This window comes from Carassius auratus, chromosome 50, assembly GCF_003368295.1.
Source record: "Carassius auratus strain Wakin chromosome 50, ASM336829v1, whole genome shotgun sequence".
Taxonomy (NCBI): Eukaryota; Metazoa; Chordata; class Actinopteri; order Cypriniformes; family Cyprinidae; genus Carassius; species Carassius auratus.
The window spans coordinates 5,016,453-5,037,422 of record NC_039292.1 but is presented as its reverse complement, the minus strand read 5'-3'; the positions used below and the strand labels follow the sequence as shown (position 1 = coordinate 5,037,422).

General features: G+C 36.0%; 1 protein-coding gene across 2 annotated transcripts; it reads left to right on the top strand.

The window, feature by feature from the left end:
* Positions 1-3,327: 3,327 nt before the first annotated feature.
* LOC113066721 (fatty acyl-CoA reductase 1-like) lies at positions 3,328-20,467 on the top strand. Of its 2 annotated transcripts, none has more exons than XM_026238700.1 (12): positions 3,328-3,479; positions 6,650-6,870; positions 7,092-7,267; positions 8,502-8,681; positions 9,687-9,864; positions 9,969-10,013; positions 10,128-10,255; positions 10,367-10,434; positions 13,145-13,316; positions 16,188-16,317; positions 16,542-16,669; positions 18,250-20,467. In XM_026238700.1, exons 2-12 carry the CDS (start codon positions 6,682-6,684, stop codon positions 18,410-18,412), a joined length of 1,557 nt encoding a protein of 518 aa, XP_026094485.1. In that variant the 5' UTR covers positions 3,328-3,479; positions 6,650-6,681; the 3' UTR covers positions 18,413-20,467. The 2 variants fall into 2 exon arrangements, with proteins under 2 accessions (XP_026094485.1, XP_026094484.1); XM_026238699.1 differs by lacking the exon at positions 13,145-13,316 and adding an exon at positions 12,730-12,901.
* The last annotated feature ends 503 nt before the right edge of the window (positions 20,468-20,970 follow it).

The following is a 20,970-nucleotide window of genomic DNA, read 5'->3' as shown; positions in this document are numbered from 1 at the left end:
GGTACAACTCCTTGTTGTTTGTATAGTGCTTTAGAAATAAATGAACTGAACGGATAAATACAAGAATCTAGTTAATCTCACAGAATGACTAGCCAAAGTGAATGTGTCCTTTGATCTCAAGCAAAGCAATGTCATAGCTCATGGGAGAGTAGTGTTGATATTTTTCATGGAATTTTACAGTCTTTACATGGAAGCTCTGCTCCCCTTCTGTCAATTTTCTTTGGTTGAAATCACCTGTTACAGCCTCAATCTTGTGCAGGAAGTCCATAGGGCAGGCAGCTATATATATATATATATATATATATATATATATATTTGAGAGAAAGTCACTGAAGTGTTGATAGGTTTAAACATTAGGAGTGTCTATTTACACTAAGTGCAGATAGCCAGCCATGTTGGCTGAGGTTATTTACACTAACTCCATCTAACATTTGTGAATTGGCTAGTCAATATTACAAAAGAGTCGGCAATCGTTAGCTCCAGTGTCGCAGATGGTAAAACGTCTGTCGTACTCATTTTGACATGATCAACGTGGTTTTGAATTAGCCTTTTGGCAAACTTTTTCTCCCTTTCCAAATTTTAAATCACATCAGAAAAGCTTTTATTTTCAATGAAATAGAAGGAAATAATCAAAAAGTTGAAAATGAAGTATTGGGTATGGTTAGGGTAGGTGTAGGGAGGGTTTTATTGTGCCAGTAAGGTATCCATTTAATAATTTAAATTCAAATTCAAATGTACGCTCATTAAGTTATTGTTTTATAAAGTAATACTTTATAAACATTATAATGTAATGCATAATTTTTTATAATGTATTACAATATTGAGGTGCAGATAATAGCCATTGTTTGCAATAAGTAGTATAAATAGCATAAATTCATGTTATTTTAACATAGATTGAATAGAATCTATAGCTATTTGCACATACCTGTAGTGTATCGATATTTACACTATGTGCAAATAGTTATAGAATCTATAACTATTTGCACATAGTGTATCGCTATCTATAGCTATTTGCACAATAGCCTGTATCGCTATTTACACTTAGTGCAAATAGCCGCTGTCTTACAAGTTATTGTATACACTTGCAAATAAGCAGCAGTCAAAAGCCAGTGGCCTGTTAAGATAGCTGCAGCATAGAAATGCGATCTTCTGATTCTAAGAGACACCTGTAGATGATAGTAGAATGACTTTTTGCACACTGATATATCCAACAGTTCAGTGCCTTTTGGAATGTAAAACTATTAATTTATCATGCAATTTGTAAAGTTAAACAGTTACAGCCAACTACAGATGGGAACCTCGTCTGGCCTCTGATCCTCCGATTACCCTCAAGGAATGGTCAAGGATGCCTCTTGTATTAGTAGATCCACACTTTGCATCTGGGTATCAAATGGCAGGACAAAGTTTTGTAATTAATCCGTGAATTGTTCCCATTCAATTGAATTAAACATTTTCTTACCACTGGGATGAACAGCAAAAAGGTCATTCCGAGAAAACCCAACAAGCTGAGAAAACAGACAAAGGTCCTGTAGGATAATTCATGCAGTCTGTGTCCTCTGCTGTTAAACACTAAGAGTGGCGTATTTATAGAAGGGATGAAAGGGTGTCTTTTTGACAAATAGGGTACTGGTAACTCATTAACTTTACACAGGAAATGAGCGTGTTGATCAGAAGACTGCATGGTGGGTATCAAGCATCTCACTCAAATTAACTTTATATTTTGTATTTTATACCTGATAGTTTTCAGTTTGACATTAAGGATCAAATTTGACCATAGGAAACGTAACTATTTTGTGCATGTTTTTGTCTTATTTTTCTGTATGGAGCATCAGCAGAAAAAGCCACTTGTGATTCAGCTGGAGGAGAAAAGCTACTCCACTGACAAAGATGTTTCCCTCAAGGACCAGAATGACCTTTCTCTCATAATTCAAATCTTTGCATTAATGAAGAAAATAAGCTCACCAATTACAAACATTTCTGAAGGGAAATGGACATTATTTGTTAAGTTTAATGTTTGTATTTTGCAGATTTCTTATTGAGCTTGCCATGCTCTACCAGTTAAACTACAGAAACTCTATCATCTAGTTTGATTTCACACATTTTAGACATTCAAATAAAGATTTGTGAATTCATGAACTAGAAAAAACAACAATGCGAGTTCACTCTGCCTCGCCTGTGTCAGAGTATTTACAGAAACCAGAGGTCTAATAACAGTAGGGAAGCTCTTCTTGATACAAAAGACAGTTGTAGCTATGATGGTGTGACGCTCACCACTGGCTACACCAAAGCAAACAAGCATGGGGTCCTGTCATAGAACTGTCAACACATTTGTGCCTCTGTCTGCAGAGAACAAAAGCCGAAGGCTTAAGTAATTCTTGGAAAATTCATTTTAGACGAATTGACTCGGCCAATGCCACAAATGACCACAAACAGAACCTTATGGGGAGAGAAAGATAAAAATGCATATGCTGTTTGATCCCAATTGTCAATTGATCCATGCTAATTTAGTCTAGCACAACAGTTCTGGAAGTAAAAAATAATGCTCTTTTGTTCTGTGATATCCAACAGGAGTCCTTTGAGCCATGTTACCTGGCAACCACAGTTAACCACAGAACAGCAGTTAAGATAAGCCAGAAAAACCTGAAATTTTTCTGTCTTTTTTTTTTTTATGCAGATTTCCAGCATAGATTTTTTTTTGTTAACAACCTCTGCTCAAGTAGTTGCCGGTAAAATAATTGGCTCACTATGTTTTTAAACGAAAGAAAGAAATATAGGCTAATCAGATACGTTTCAGTGAAAGCCAGTGTAATAGAGTTACACTGGAAGCTGATTCATGTCATGTTAAGTGACTTGAAAATCGTTCAGACAGACAAGAAAATTACTGGCAATGTAATGGATACATCAGAAGTATTTTGCTCACATTTAAGGAAGTGCCATACTGCTTGTAAGCAAATACTGGGGACCATACTGTCATTCATTTACTTTAAATAATTTTTCATTCATGTTGTCCAGCATAGGTCACACATTTTTAGCCATTATTGTTATCTATTCCTTCTTGCAACACATTTTTAAGGACTGAACTACAGGCTACTTCCACACTGGTGCTTTATGCTATTGGGTTTTACAGTAACATTTGAAAGCCACTATGTTCCCTTGAGGGATTATGGAAAAAATCCTACAATCCTACTCTGAAGAAGAATCTGTGAATCTGTCAAACTCTCACAAGCGAATGTACACTGGATATTTCTCATGTGAATTCATTTTACACATAGGATCACGAAGTGACGTTATTCCTCGCGCGTGGTGAGTTGTGACGTCGATCCTGTTCTGAGACGCATCATTTGGCAACCCATCACAGTTCCTCTCCGGTGAAGCTAAGCTACAACCCTACTGCGTTTGCCATCACTGCTGGATAGAGCACTACAACCTTAGGCTCGCCAGGCAAAAAAATAGCGCGGGAAATATATTAAACATCTCAGGTAAGCGTTCGAGTGCTTTAGCTGTTTTCTTTGTTGCCTCGTTTTTCCTGAGCTCAGAATTGAGTTTGTACATTTTTAGAGAGTGAATGCTAGCTGTTAGCACACTTTCGCATGCTGGGTTTTCAGCGCCGGTGTGTAGGAAATCCTCCCTGAAAGACGCACCGCTGGAAAGTAATGTTTCATCTGCTGTTCCGAGTGTTTACAACAATTGAATGCCCAGGGTTATCGAGAAAATATTTTTTGTTCCCTTGTCCAATTGGCGCTGAAATTACCAGTGGATTTTACAAATACGTAGGCGTCAGTTAAAACTTATTTTCATTGTATTACAGTCTGTATGCTTTATTAATAATTCGCAGTTATTAAACATAAACTTATATTTATTACCTTTTACTTATCTATTGTGTGCATCTATGTAATATTAATGAACATTTCCCTCATATGCTTTCAAAGCTCTTAGAAGAAAAACAATAAATCTTACTATCTGTGCTACCAGCGAGGTCCAAAATGTTTCGTTTTAGTTAAGAGAACAGGGCGAGTGACCTTTTTATGAAATGCGAAGCATATGTCATTTTGGCTCGCGCTCAACGATTATGATTCATCCCGGTGATTCGAATCTTGTGAGTTAAAAGATTTGTTCAGCTGATTCGTTCGTTCACTCTTTTTCTGCATGTCACGTCGTTAAGACTATTTTAAAGGATGCGTTTCCTGATGATTTACTCACCCCCATGTCATCCAAGATCTTCATGTCTTTCTTTCATCAATCATAAAGAAATTAAGGTTTTTGAGGAAAACATTTCAGGATTTTTCTCCATTCTGATTCCGACTCCATACCAAAAATGACCCTCACACATGTTCTCTTTAATAAATGAAAATATGATGGCCATTTTGTTATAATCCTTGGTTGAAGTAGTGTTTATTATCCAATTTTCGAGTATATTCAAAAACAGCTAGTCAGGAACTAGTCTGAAGGCTTATTTGATTTTTGTCTGTATCCCTGGTTTTTCTACTTCTAAACAGCTAATTGCATATTTCTGCTGGTTCATTCCCACGGTTGTAATTTTTATGAAGGTCACAAGACACAAAGGCAGTGCAGTCTAATGACAACACCATTTTGTTTACTGTCACTGTGTCTTTGAATCTGGACTTCAGTAGTAGTTTGTCATTGTATTTTTTTTTTTTACTATATATATATATATACACAGAATATTCAATCCCATTAGCCTTGAGTACTTTTATTTAGATTCTTAATGTAAAGCCTTTATATTAAAGCGCTCATGACTGCCTATGGGTCATTCTGTTGTTATTACTGAAGTATCTGTTGACATCTTATTGGTTACAGTAGTACAATTCCCCAGGTGCCCCTGTGCACAGCAGCTGGCCATGTGACACATGAATTATTCATACTGAGGATGTGGGATGTAGGATCAATTTGCATCTGGTGTACATATAAGTGACTTGATCATGTCAGATGGCCCCATAGGATGGCTATATCTCCAATCGGTTCTTTCTCAGACCAGCTTTCAAGTGTTAAAAAAGGCCAGCTTCTCTATAGGGACTGAATTCTTTCACCCACAGTCCCAGAAGTCCCTTTTTAGCTTTGCTCCCTGTAGTTGGACGCTGTTTAATGCCAGTGCCACTGCAGAGGCAGCTCTGGGTCCTTAGTCACAGAAGTGCTGAGTGGCTCTTGAAAAGAAATTGTACCGCACAACATCTTGTCTAACCTTCTGAAATAATCCACCTGACCCCTACACTTGAACCGGCATTCAGTAAGTGTCAAAATAACCCATGCACTTCACTAAATGTTTTGAAGAATTTTTTTTTTTTAATGCAGATTGTATCCTGATAGTTTAGGGGCGGGAAAACAAGAATTTGCTGCCATGCAGTGTGTGTTCTTCTGTTTGTGCAAACTCTGCCCGTTTGGGGTGCATGTGGAACTTGGCACTAGTGTTATATAGCAAACAATGCGAGGCTGCAAAAACAGCTCATCGCTATCATTACCACTACTGAGTGTCCTGATAAGTTTACGGAAAGGATCGTATGATGCGGCTGGATGCATCAGGAAGAAAGTGGCAGGCTGAGATTGAAATACCTTGTATTGGGTTGAATGTGTGTAAGATATGTGAAAGTGAGCCTTAAAATTGTCAAATGCAGAATAGATCAGATTACAATGACTTCCTATATCTTTTTGATACTTACATGCATTTTTAGGCCTTGCAAATGTAAACATTTAGTTGCCAGTTCTACGTTTTAAATTTGTCAGTTAGGTGAAAGGTTATATGAGATTTTGTCAAAATTGCAAGAATGCAGTACAATCTAATAATCTGTCATTGATTACCTGTGTGTTTTCCTTTGTGAATTTAAAGGGTTACTCCACCCAAAATTGGAAATTTTGTCATTAATCACTTACCCCCATGTTGTTCCAAACCCGTAAAAAGCTCAGTTCGTCTTAGGAACACAATTTAAGATATTTTCGATGAAAACCTAGAGGCTTGAGACTGTCCCTTTAGCCCCTTTCACACTGCCATTCCGGCAAATACAAGGGTAAAGCGTTCCTGTAATTGTTTCCTGGTCGCTAGATTTGGCACTTTCACACTGCCAGTGATGACCCGGTATATGTGCGTGCTTTCACACACAACCCTTGAAGATCCCGTAAGGACACGTGACATCAGCGCGTGACGTGTAATGTCCCTTTTCTTTATCTTTTATTTTATTAAACATTAACCCAGTATCTGCTGTGGATGAGCTGTATTGACTTGTTATCAGTGGCCAAGAGATAAGAATAATAAACCTGTGTATTTTGTTGTGATTTTACTATGCCACTTAATTTGTTGAATCAATTAGTGATATGTAAAGCTCTTTGCGGTTAATGCACCGTAATGCCATTCAGGAGCACTTCTATCGACCCCAGCAAGTCAGAATCCAGCTGCGGTCCAGGATAGTAATACAACACCACTTCTTAAGTGGCCATTACATATTTTAATTAATAACATGCAGTAACTGTGGACTGAGATCTTAACAGGAAGGGAAGGAAGTGACCTGCATGAAATTTACCGCAGACTGACGAAACATTTATGTTTATGAAGTTCTCTATTTGGGTTAGAGCCCTTGTGAAATGTGTGCGTATTTGCAGTCTGATACTATGTGATAATCTTTCTGTTGGTGTTTTTCAGGGGTGTAACAGAGGAGGGAAGGTGCACTCAGGATGGTTACCATTCCAGAGTACTACGAGGGAAAAAATGTTCTCATCACAGGGGCCACAGGCTTTATGGGGAAAGTACTTCTGGAGAAGCTGCTACGCTCTTGTCCTGGTGTCAAAGCTGCCTATGTCCTTGTCCGGCCCAAAGCAGGACAGGTGCCCAATGTCCGAATTGCTGACATGATCAACTGCAAGGTAGGTGCAGGTCTGGAAGATCGCTGTAGAAAAATCATGGTTTGGGCTTTCAGTTCTCAATTGAGTTATGTGCTTCATGGCTTAAATTAAGGGTAAGGCTAGGCTATACAAAAAAAAAGTACTGTATAGTTTACAACTTTTTTCCCCAATCAGATGAACAATCTTTAACAAACTGACACTTGATTATGGTGAAAGTGATCTTGAGCCTTTAAATGTTTCAGCTTTTTGACAGACTGCGAGAGGAGCAGCCCGATTTCGCAGAGAAGATCGTGGCGGTCAACAGCGACCTGACGCAGCCAGATCTGGACCTTAGCATAGAAGACCAGGAGACCCTCGTGGGCTGCATTAACATAGTGTTTCACTGCGCTGCCACCATCCGCTTCAACGAGCCTCTGAAGTAAGCCATAATCTCCACCCACAGGACGGCACAAAGCATCATCCACAGATACGAGTTTAGATGCTTCTGACACTTACAGTGTCATGTAGCTTTAAATCATGTATTCACATTAAACCTATATTTTATTAATTAAATAATCATAATTAATAATTCAAATGCTGCTTTTAATTAGTGTTTTTTTTTCCCACTCACAAAATGTTAGTGGTACGAATAGGTATAACGATGTTGACATTACTGTTTTGCTACTGCTATTGTTTTTATTATTACTATTATAAGAACTATTATTGGTAATGCTAATAATACAATGTATTACTATTATATACTATTATTATCATTATTATTATTAATACAATGATTTCTTAATAATAATAAAATTTATAGTAAGTAATATTAAAACTCATTATATTTGTCTTCACTACTTTATTATTTGTATTATTGCTATTATAATCATTTTGTTAATGCTAATAATACATTTATTAAGGATACAAAAAAATGTATTACTATTTGCATTAATAACAGTTTTAACAATTATATTATTAATTTACAATAAATCATAATTTTATGCATAGTAACGTTAGTAATTGCAATTAAAGTCCTGTCATTATTATTTAACCTTTAAATATTGTTATCAATGTATTATTATTATTAATGCTAATAATACATTTATTGTATCATTAATTATAAATATTATTTGTATTTATGATCTTATTATTAATAATAGTCGCAGTAATATAATAATACTGTAATTATTGTGTTTTTTTCATGTAAAATATTATTCAAATATTTTGCCTTGGTAATATATTTCTGCACAAATTCTTGGGTCACTGCTACTTTTAATCAGAACACACTGTCAAATGTCAAATTTAAAATAAGGTCAAACTGCAACGCTGTTTATTCATTGCTTGCTAAAGCCTTGTTTATGCTTTAATGTGAGTGTGGAATGAACCACTTGGCTGTACACGCACAAACGCTTCAGAGGTGTTTATGCATTCTTCACCTGACTTATATATTATGTATATATTATACTTAAATTACTTATTTCCTTAAATTTCTAGTATTCAGATTTCAAAGTAAATTGAGAGGTTGAAACTAAACTAACTGCAAGTTACCGTGATTGATATTTTTTTTTGGGGTTAGGTGGTTTTGTACAAATCGCAGCAGGCCTGTCTTAAAGTTAATCAGATCTGCTCAGAGTCACTGCAGTTCAGGTTTTTTTTCTGTCCCTCTGCTGCAGAGATGCCATGCAGTTGAATGTACTGGCCACGCAGAAGATGCTTAACTTGGCTCACAGAATGAAGCATTTGGAGGTGTTTATCCACGTGTCCACAGCCTATGCCCACTGTGACCGAGAGCTCATTGAAGAGGTGGTCTATCCTCCACCTGTCGATTACAGGAAGCTCATAGACACACTTGAGTAAGTCTTGGCTCTCCAAAACATTCTTCTTTTCTTTGTTCTCGCAAGCACCTTCCTCATCATACTTAGTCTAATAAATAAATATGTCAAGAACATATACACAGTACAGTGTATGCATATACATAGTGGCTGTTTTCACACACAACACCATACATTTAACAATGCTTTCCCAGTTAGAGATCATGCATAAACCCATTTTCAGAATGCTTGCAAGATATCTCTAATAATTATTTGATTTTTCTTTTTTTTGTTACTTTCTAATGTAATTATTTTGTTTTTCATGATCATTTTCCACACTCTGTTATTTAAGTATTATTTATATAGTATAATCTTTTTTTTCTTTTTTTTTTTTGAATTAGCTTTTATTTTTATATTTTCAGTTCATTTTGATTTTATGTGCTGAATTAAGTTAGTTTTTTGGATATAGTATAGTATATACTTAGTATTTAATATATAATATAATGTAATATATATTTAGTATAATTATATGTGCGTGTCTGTATATATTTATATGTATATGTGTATATATTTATATGTAAACATATAATTTGTTTTAGTTGTATTCATTTTAGTTCTTTTACTTATTTCAGTTAGTTGCAACATTTCAAATTAATTTTGTTTAACCCACATGTTTAATTGCTTAAAGTAAAATGAGTGTGTGTGTGTCTGTGTGTTTATATATACATACACACACACAGAGACACAAACACACATATGTATGTTTATATTTTTAATTTTTACAATTTTTCTTTTTTTTATATTTATTGTAATCTTATAATCTTTTAAAAATATAATCTTTTAAAATAGATTTTATGTAAAAAAAGAAAAAAAAAACATTAAACATATATGCAACAAAAAAACTTTAACTACAAAACAGCTCAGAAATAAGAAAATAACACAATGACTATTGAAGCTATTTCAAGCAGCATTAACTAGATGAGACCCTCTCATTTATTTAATTTTTTTGCTCTCCCTCAAACTCCTGGATTTTTATGATGCTGACAGGTGGATGGACGACAAACTCGTCTCTTTAATGACACCGAAGCTTATCGGTGAGCGGCCTAACACATACACTTACACCAAAGCCTTGGCAGAACACCTCATCCAGCAGGAGTGTGGAAACCTCAACATCGCCATCGTCAGGCCCTCTATCGTAGGAGCCAGCTGGAAGGAGCCGTTTCCCGTAAGCATGCTCATTTCCATCCTCCCACTTAATAAAAAAAAAAAAAAAAAAAAAAAAACCTGTTGAATTTTAAACACCACTCTTTCTTTTCCACTCTGTTAAAGGGCTGGATTGATAATTTCAATGGACCAAGCGGGATATTCATTGCTGTGAGTGGCCACTTTGATTTTAAGTAGATGTAAATGCAGTGGCATTTCAATTTGTATGATTGTTTATTGGTACCTCATGTTAAAAGCCTTCTTTTTTTTTTTTTGGTTGTGCAGGCAGGAAAGGGGATTCTACGAACAATGAGGGCTTCAAATAACGCTGTCGCTGATCTCGTGCCAGTCGATGTGGTCATAAACAACACTTTGGCCGCTGCCTGGTATTCCGGTTCCCAGAGACATGCCAGGTCAGACTTCCACACGAACACCAACAGGCACTCACACACGGATCACTGGGAAATAAAGTCATGGAATAAATGCTGCTGGTTCACTGACAGTAACGTTTATCTCCATCGCAGGCCGAGAAGTATGTTGGTGTACAACTGCACGACGGGCGGAATCAATCCCTTTCACTGGGGTGAAGTTGGTATGGATCACTTTTACAAACAAATCGCTGCTTGACTCAAATATACACAGTGGCCTTCAGTGCTTCATTATTCCAGTTCCATTTTCCATATCGACTGCGAATCAAAGAACTTGTCACATTAAATGAAAGAGGGTGAGAACAGTGACATGTTTGAACAAGCGTTTGGATTTAGTTTCTTTTGCTCTTATATGGGAATGGATTTAACTTTGATTTGATTATTCAGGCTTTCATTTCTGAGAATTCTCTTCATAGCTGTCTGGACTCCACTGAAGTAGGGTAGAAGTAGGAATGAGTTATGATAACCATTAGGGCTGCACGATGTGTCGTTTAAGGATCGATATCGCGATGTATGAATCCACGATAGTCACATCGCAGGATGTGCAATGTAGGTTGTCGTAGTTGATCCGTTATTCATTAACTGTACGGGCCAGCTGCTCCCCGGCCCTTGACGAATGTGATTCGCGGATTAATTGCACAGCTTAACCATCATAGAGTGAAAGTTTATCATTTGCATGCAGAGTGAGAGAGAGAGAGTGAGCGCGCGCGAGAAAGAGGGCGCTGCATGAAAGAGACAGAGTGAGAGAGAGAGAGAGAGGGAGATGGAGGGAGAGAGAGAGAGAGAGAGAGCGCGAGACAGAAGGAAAGAGAGAGAGACCGCGAGAGAGAGACAGAGGGAGTGAGAGAGAGAGAAAAAAAGAGCGAGAGAGAGCGCGAGACCATCTTCAAACAACACAAGCGCTGTCTCTGAAAGAATTTTTTTTATTAGATTTCATGTCGCAATATATATCGCAGAAAAGCAGAATATAGCAATGTCTTTTTTTTCCCAATATCGTGCAGCCCTAATAACCATTAGTTGGATGAGTTATGAATGGTTTTGTGATACCATATTTTTTACAACCTTTTATCATGTTGTGAACTTAAAATCTGGTTATAGATCCGAATTTATCCACAGTATATGGAAAATTCAACATGGTAACAAAGTAATTCTGTGTCCTTGATATTAAATTCTAATGTTTTTTATATTATATAATAATACTAAACACTGTAAGTTCTACATTTTCATTTCTCAAAAAAAGTTGTAAAAATTTTTATGTAGTGGACAGAAGTATATTATTGAATTTTATGGATTTACAATGTAATTAGGTGAGTAATTTTGTATAATGATTATATAATGTTTATTTCTTATATCAATAATATCTTAATATAAATTGAATCTATGTTAATGACTTAATTATAGGGGTGCAACAGTCTTGATGCATCATTTCATACAGTTACATTTTATTTTACCTGCTAATATATGGATCTTATCTGATCTTTATTTTAAAAAGACCTTTTTCCACAGAAACATTTAGTTGTATACTGCAGCAAAATGTGCCTTATTTTTAACATTTTGCATTGACACACACTAAATACAGTATGTCTCAAAATGAGATTTATATTCAAAACTAGCTGTAAAGCCTGTTTCAGTGAGGAATCCTCAGTGTCTTTGATTTGTTAACCCTGTTTAAGTTGTGACGCATCTCCCTTATAATTAAGCCTGTATGAGAATATGCCCCAATGCCTTTGCTGCTGTTGTTACTGTTGTGACAACAAACATGTCTAGTGAGCTCTTAAAACAGGTTTCACTGAAATTCAGTCAGACTGGAGATATTTATAACTGCTTACATCAGAGACATTAGATGACCCACAAGTGTGTACTGAAGCATGCTGTACACATTTTCTAGTGGCCCCATTTCACCCATAGTTAAATAGTTAAAATACAAACAATATTTGGTTATAATCAGCATTGTGTTGCAGTTGGGGTCATTCTTCTATCACTAACACTCCACAAAAAGGATTTTTTTCTGCTGGCCCAATCAGAATAGTAGTTCAGATTTGTGGATGCCCCTCCCATTTTTTTCTGTCCCCAAACCTCAGAAAGCTTTCATTTTTAATGTATCAGACACAAGTGTTTGCGCTTATTTCCTAAATTAAGAAATATATAGTTTTGTATATATAAAAGCTACAACAAATAATTATATAATGTATATAATACTTTTTTATATCCTGAAGTAGTGTATTTTTATTATGTTATATTTTTAGTGTATATATTTAGTATATTTCTATGTGTGTGTGTATATATATATATTTTAGAAAATGATTAGCATGATGCTTTAAAAATTATCTTAATACTTTTCCAATTAAGTGACCCCAATGCTTGCGAATGGAAGAAACCATCAAAATGTTGCTTTTTAAACCTGAACCAAGTCATGCACAGCTGTGCGGTTTACTGTTGAACCCCTTTTTGTCTCTTAGAGTACCATGTTATATCCACTTTCAAGAGGAACCCCCTCGAGCAGGCCTTCAGGAGGCCAAATGTAAATCTCACAACCAATCACCTTATCAATCAGTACTGGATTGCTGTAAGCCACAAGGCACCAGCATTCCTATATGATCTCTTCCTCAGGATGTCAGGAAGAGAGCCCAGGTAAATCCGACCACTTCGCGCCTTTTCCTCCTGCCCCGCTTCCTCCTCCACGCTCGGTCTAGCCATCACGTGTCGCACCCTGTGTCTTGGGCAAGGATGCATAACCCACTCGGAGACTGGGTTCTGCACGCTTCCCGTCCACTTGTGTTTGTGTGTGTGTGCATATCCATGTGTGTGTATGTGTTGTGTAGCTCTGTGTTTAAAATGCTGTTGTATGTTATATGCCTGTATTCCCTTCTGCAGAGTACTGCATAAACATGACGTTCAAGACCAATCCCTTAGAACAGGCTTTCAGGCGCCCCAATGTTAACCTGCGATCCAACCCTTTTACCAATCAGTACTGGACCACAGTGAGTCACACCCTTCCTGCCCTGCTGTATGACGGGTTTCTCATGTTGACCCGTCAGAAGCCCCGGTAAGGTCTTCAGTACCTGCTTCTCCGCCCCTTTGTCCTCCCTCCTCCGTTCCCTCACCTCCAGTACTGGGTGTTGGGTGTGGCATGGCCGGCAGTCTGGCTGGGAAGGAAACGCTCTGCCTGGCCATCTTCTTGACTTTATGGCATCGGACAAAAGCTGCTGCTGGGCTACCATAAAGTGCATGGAGTCCTGCATGCTTTTTTTTGTGGAAAAAGAGATGGATCCACCCCATAAATCCATCTTTTATCTTATGTCCCCTCCCTGCCCCCGAGCCATGCCATTAAGTCTTCAAGAGAGGTTGTTTGATCTGTTCTTGTAGCCGTAAAAACAGTGGAAGTTGGGACTGACAGTTTGGTCAACACAGCCTGCACTCACTAAGCAAGTCAGTGCTCAGTTGAGATCAGATACGGGCTTTTTGCACTAACATTTTCATTGACAAAAGCCAAACTGTTCAGAGAACAGCACTCATAAATAATAGGGCTAGGTACCAAACTCTCTGCTCTGACAATTTGTTTAACTCGGGTGTTTTCAGACTGGCATCCATCCTGCAAGAAGAAACTAGGGTTTTATTTATGACAATGTTTTATGCCGTATATGTATATATATATATATATATATATATATATATATATATATATATATATATATATATATATATATATATATATATAAGATATACCGTATTTTCCGGACTATACGTTTTGTTCGTAGTTTGGCTGGTCCTGCGACTTACAGTCAGGTGCGACTTATTTATCAAAATTAATTTGACATGAACCAAGAGAAAACATTACCGTCTCCAGCTTTGAGAGGGCACTCTTTGCTGCCAGAGATGCTGCTCAGTGCTCCTGTAGCCTACACTGAGGACAGAGTGCCCTCTCGCAGCTGGAGACGGTAATGTTTTATCTTGGTTTTTAGTTCTACATAAATGCGACTTATAGTCCAGTGCAACTTATATATGTTTTTTTTTCCCTCGTCATGGTGTATTTTTGGACTGATGCGACTTATACTCAGGTGCGAGTTATAGTCAGAAAAATACGGTGTGTGTGTATGTATATATATATATATATATATATATATATATATATATATATATATATATATATATATACCATATTTTTCTGACTATAAGTTGCACTTGAGTATAAGTCGCATCAGTCCAAATATATATATATATATATGCTTCAATTGCTATATATGCGTTTTAATTTCACATTACTATTTTTATTTTTTATTCAGAATTCCTGTTTTTTTTTTCTTTTTTTAATCTTCAATGTCTTTATCTCAATTATTCATATCTCAATCTGAATTACAAATAATAATACATAATACAAATTTTCCTAAGAATATTATAATCATTTGGGGGTCCTTGGCGTTAAAAGATTTGAAAGCCTCTGGTTTAATGAACCAATATAGAAATTATAAGGTTACAATCCTTCTAATTAAAAAAAAACTAAACCAAACACTGGAAAAGTGGAAATGTTGGATGCATATTTGACAATTATCCATTCATGCAAAAATGCTTTTATTAGCAGGGAGTAGGTGTGTTTGGTACCTAGAGATTAAATAACTGGTTATGCACCCTAAATCTGATGTGTTTCAGTTCAGTGTGGCTTTCTGCTTATGCAGATTCTACAAATTTGGTGTGTATTGCTGATATGCGTCTGGTTTAAGGTGCAAGTTTGTATATAATTGAGGTTTTGAAGGGTTTTAACACCATGAGAATGTTCTGAATTTGATTTTTTTTTTCTTTTTAAACAAGATAATACAATGCATGTAGTCATTCCCTATCCAACCAATAAGAGATCTTGATGGGAAACTGGGCGTTTCTGGACATTTGCATTCAACTTCAACAGTGCTTTGTCAGGAAAAAGCCTGAAATTTGGCATACTTGTACATCTGGTATAGTTTATAGAGGTACAAAAAGCATCACACAGAAAGAATCTCAAGTACACAAATGCGCCCAGGTGCCTTTTAAGATCCTGCAAAGTTTGAAAAGTGTGATAATTGTTCAACCGAATCATGGGAATCCACAGTTGTTTGCCAACCGTTTGTGGTTCAGAAGGGCTGTGATGGGATCTAACCTGAATCAAATACCATACGGGGTGAAAGGGTTGGAGACATTCTGCAATTATTACTAACCGAGGAGTATTTGTTTTGCTTTTTTTGTTTCTATTTTAACATTTGTTTTATTTTATTTTTGGTTTTACTTGTGTAATCTTATTTTTTATTTATTTTTTTGTTAAATTGTATTCTATTTCCTTGATCTTTATTTGTATTTTTTTATTTAGTTTGTTTAAAAAAAATATTTTTAATTTTTGTTTGTTTCATTTTACATTTTACTTTTTATTATTTTGCTTATTTATTTTGTTTTTATTTTATTTATTTCAATTTTATTTAATTGTTTTGTTTTGTTTTACTTTTTTTTTTTTTTTTTTTTTTTTACTGAATCAAACCAAAATATTTTGCTTAATTTGGGAAAACTAACCTGTGGAAGCCAGTTTTTTGCCTCAAAGAAAAAAAAAAGAAAGCCACTTCCGATTTTATTTCTTACATTTATATCTCACAGCGACTTATTTCTTAGAATTGATACTTTTTTTTTACTACGAGGCAGAAATGGGCTTCAATATTAACCTGATGTTTTTATATAGTAGACCATAGAGTTAAATGTTTGTTACTTTTGTAATTTATAAGCTGTGGTTTCTGTCATAGTCTCAGTCACCATCTGCTATTACTAAACTGCTTGCCCTTTAAATGAGAGAAAAAAAAGCTCAAACTACATTTCCAGTCCCCATCAAAGCTCATCTGAAGCTAATGCTCACGTCTCTCTTTTTCTCCCGCTCGCTCCTTGCGTTGTATCTGTGGTGACGCAGGATGATGAAGACAATCACTCGGTTGCACAAAGCCATGATGGTTCTGGAGTACTTCACGAGTCACTCGTGGGTGTGGAACACGGACAATGTTACCATGCTCATGAACCAGATGGGACCTGAGGACAAGAAGGTGTGTGTGTTTATGTATCAATACACTCATTCTGACATGGGCACAGTTACATGAATCGCTTTTCTGATTCTGAATCTTGTCGCTTAAAAAATCTCAATATGCTGATTCAAAATTGGAGGTTTTATGTGTTGTCAATGAAACATTAATTTAAGCGTCTCATAGCTCTGTCGTTTATTAATGCTTGAACTCAATGAATGTCTTAAGCATCTTTTTTTTTTGTTCAGGTATTTAATATTGATGTCAGGCAGTTACATTGGGCAGAATACATGGAGAATTACTGCATGGGCACTAAGAAGTATGTTCTCAATGAAGAGTTATCAGGACTCCCAGCGGCACGCAAACACTTGAACAAGTAAGTATTGAAGTTCTCTAGGTTACCTTCAGGATAACTGTTATTCTAGAGCGACTATCACTCTCATGATAGCTTCTGCACTGTCGTATGCAACTTCTCAACTCTGTCCCATTCCCATGTGGGACAGAGACATAAATATGTGTTTGATGAAAACACATTTTATAAGTATTCCTAGATGTGCAAATTCATGTGACTTTTCCTCACTTTTTGGTAATTTAACACTCGGTTTTTAGTGTGCGTGTTACTAACAATGCGTCATATACAGTATTGGGTGTAAGACGTTTTTAAAACTGCATTTATTTGAGTAGAAGTACAGAAAAAAATAGTAATATTATGAAATATTATTACAATTTAAAAGAACTGTCTTCTATTTAAACATATGTGACCATGGACCACAAAACAGTCTTAAGTGTAAATTTTTCGAAATTGAGATTTATACATAATCTGAAAGCTGAATAAATAAGCTTTCCATTGATGTGTGTTTTATTAGGGTCAGACAGTATTTGGCTGAGATACTATTTGAAAATCTGGAATCTGAGGGTGCAAAAAAATCTCAATACTGAGAAAATCGCCTTTTAAATTGGTCCAAATAAATTCTTTGCAATGAAAATTACTGATCAAAATTAAGTTTTGATATATTTACAGTAGGAAATTTAAAATATATCTTCAAGGAGCCTGATCTTTACTTAATATCCTAATGATTTTTGTCATAAAAGAAAAATGTATAATTTTGACTCATTTAAGGTTTTGTGGTCCAGGGTCACATATTTGAAAATGTAATTTATTCCTGTGATGCTAAAGCTGAGTTTTCAGAAGCCATTTGTCAGGCTTCATTTTCACATGAAAATATTCCAATATGCGGATTTGCTGCTAATTTATTATTATTATAAGTTCTTATTAGTAACCATGTTAAAAACATTGTTTTTGCTGCTTCATATTTTTCTGGAAACACTAATGCCTTTTTTTTCAGGATTCTTTGATAATTAGAAAGTTCAAAAGAACAGGAATATTTGGAATAGAAATCTTCTGTAATATCTTACAAATTTCTGTAACTTTTGATTAATTTAGGCTACGTTTACAATAGTGTGTTTTTTCGTTTTAAAACATAACTTTTGCTACGGTTACGCCTGTCATTTACATTACCCCGGTGTTTTCGACCCTGAAAACAGAGACTTTCAAAAACGCAGGCCATTTTAGATTGAAAACTCTGGGGTTGTGTTTAAGTGTAAACAGACCTAAACTGAGAATTTTGAAAAGGAAGTACATGCAAGAATGGTCATGTGACCTGCATTTTTGGTGTGTAGTGTGGACAGAACGTTTCTGAAAACGAAGTGAAAACGCCAGTGTAAATGATCATTTTCATTTCAAAATGCCGATTTAAAACAAAAACACACTAGTGTAAACCGAATGCTTAATAAAAGTATTCATTGCTTGCTTTCTTTCCTTTTTTCTTTCCTTCAAATTCTAGTGTGTCATAGTTTCCACAAAAACATCAAGCAGCAAAACTTATTTCTGAATGGTCATGTGACACTGAAGATTTTATCTTTTTGTCACTTTTTCTTTGTTTTGTTTTCCTGTAGGCTGCGGAACATTCGCTACACTTTCAACACCATCTTGGTAGTGTTAATCTGGCGCATTTTCATTGCCCGTTCTCAGATGGCCAGAAACATCTGGTACTTCGTCGTCAGCTTGTGCTTCAAGTTCCTCTCCTATTTCAGAGCCTCCAGCACCATGAGATACTGAATCCACCCCAACTGTCCTTTCCCACCCTTCTTTCCCACGGGCTATGCACATACTTCTGCTTTGCGACACTCTAGAATCTGAGGGTCAAGCGTATGGGCGTAATATCCGCAATCCTCCCCTCCTGCGCAAGTACGCCCTCAACATCACCGGGTGCAAGTGCACTCATCTGCTATGTAGAAAGCATGAATTTTCAGGGCTCGAGGTTTAAGAAGCTCTCTCAGCACAATGAGAGCGAGTGTGTCCACGCCGAGCACGTTTGAGCACTTATTTGTACCTGTTCCGCCTCCTGAACGCAAACAGGTTTTGGACAACTCTTGATTATTATGGGTTACATACCAGTTCATACTTGTTGGCGGTATTGGCCCCTTTCCAACTGTAATCAACGAAGCACAAGAAGAAGAAAAAAAAGAGAGAGATGGCTTTGTCTCAGCTCTGTGCCTACAATTCAATAATAACCTTCATGCCCAATGTCTTTGTTAGATTCATGGCTTTTGCCTTACATTTCTTCCGATACTCTCACCATCTTTGAGATGAAAGTTATTAACGTGTCACCAAAAAAACTAAGCATCTCGAGTGTCTGATTCCAGGCCTTATGTTTCTCCTCACAATGTCGCCTTCAGTCAATACCAAAATGTCATTTTGAAATACTTTGTGTACTACTTAACGATTTTTTTGAAAGCAATCAACTGCTTTTAGTAAATTATTTCTTTAATATTAATAAACTTGTTAGTTTTCCTTTTAGAAATGCTAGCAAAAGCAAGCATCAGTTTGTTCACCTGCTTAAACCTTTTAAGAATTATGAGGCTTATCAATAAACATGAGCGGACAGCATTTGCGTCGACGGTTCGTAAAGCCATTGACGTTATACAAACGATTTATAGATTCGTTCCGCTTATGATTAAAGCGTGATAATTGTTTCTTGCCATAACTTATTAGTGTTCAGGTAATGGGCGTTTGTACATAAAACATGTCATCTTTTGTGTAAAGCTGTGTGAGAAAACCAAATATGTCGGCTTATATGTAGGCTAATTTAGTGTATTTACGTTCTTTAGCGCTTTGAGTCCATCATATCAGAGGAGGGGATGGATAAATTTAACTGGACTGTGTGTTTTTCTTTCCTTTTTTTCACCCAAATTGTTCTGCGAGTTGTCAATGTTGAAGTAATGTAAAATAGCTAATGGATATATGTTTTCTAAATCATTCTATTTAGATAAAGCGTTGAAATTTAACTTTATCTGCTACCAAGTATTTTCCATGTTTGAAATAAATAGGAAGTGATTGTTTATGACGCAAAATGACAAGTGAAATGAAGAAATGAAAATGCACCATATAGGCTGCTTTTATGGTCACACATGCTTCGGATCACTATGTCAAGTTATGTTTGTCATACAAGCCAATCTCTTTGCACAGCTAAATATCATGCCAGGAAACGCTAGATGATGGATATTGTTACTAACTGTGTGGAATATAGATTAAGTATTCTGACTTTTCTATTAATGGTGAACTGATTAAAATAAAAAAAGCACTTCTATGAGGATCCATATTTTTATGTGGGAGTTTGAGTGGAATAGTGATTTTTGAAAACCAGTTCTGTGTATTCAAGGTCTCATTAAGAGTATTTTTTTTTTTTTTTACCACAAAATAGGGTCAAATAAAACCAATATATAGTATGTTTTTCCCCATAATACTGTAGTTTTCTCAGTGGTAGGTAAAATAGGTTTCATTGGGTTTCTTGTGTGTTAGTTCACCTCATGTTTCATTTCCCACAGCATTTTATAACGATGATATAATTTTTTTTCTTCCTTAAGATCAAGCTTAAGTCAGGCCTTGATGGGCCAAATGTAGATTGTTTTCCTTTATTTTGTCTGCCTTATGTACTTTTTGTTAAATCTCCTGTAACCATCAAGAAATGTGAACTATTCTCTACTATGTCAAGCGGTCTGGTTTCTTGGAGAATTGTAATTGCCACATTAAAATGTCAATGGAGGGTAAAAAATAAATGGGTGCCTTTTGTTTGTAAACCAAAAGAAATTAAGAATAAACTATGTGAACTTATTTTTCAGTTGAATGGGTCATAATTGGCTATTAACAATTTATATAATTTAAACGAATATCTTAAGACTTGCTGCACTAGGAAGTAAAATATAATTTTAAGCCATACAGAATCTGTCAGGTTTTAATGATAAATCTGTAAAACGTTTACAGTCACATTAGTGTGAAAATTAGCCAGTAAATTGCTTGCCTCATCCATATCTACCACAATTCAATACTGCCATCTGCTGTTCACATTTCAACAAGCAATTTAAAGCTGCAGTCAACTTTTTTGTGTTCAAAATTAAGAAAATATATATCTAGAGAATAGACCATGAATTCATTTTCCTGAATCAATCCAGTACACCTATAATAACTCTTTATATCCGGACTATTTCAGACTGGCTCGGGGAGGTGCCGCTGCGGAGTAGCACAGTACCTGCGTGATTCATTGACTTAAACCGAGAGAAGTAGCTCCGGCTATAATGTTCTTCCGCAAGACGAATGCTGTTCTGTTTATTAACCGC

Coding starts and splice junctions, on each gene's coding strand:
- LOC113066721 (XM_026238700.1), top strand. CDS start 6,682: ATGGTTACCATTCCAGAGTACTACGAGGGAAAAAATGTTCTCATCACA. Junction 8,682..9,686: donor AAGCTCATAGACACACTTGA/GTAAGTCTTGGC, acceptor TGATGCTGACAG/GTGGATGGACGACAAACTCG. Junction 13,317..16,187: donor TTGACCCGTCAGAAGCCCCG/GTAAGGTCTTCA, acceptor GTGGTGACGCAG/GATGATGAAGACAATCACTC.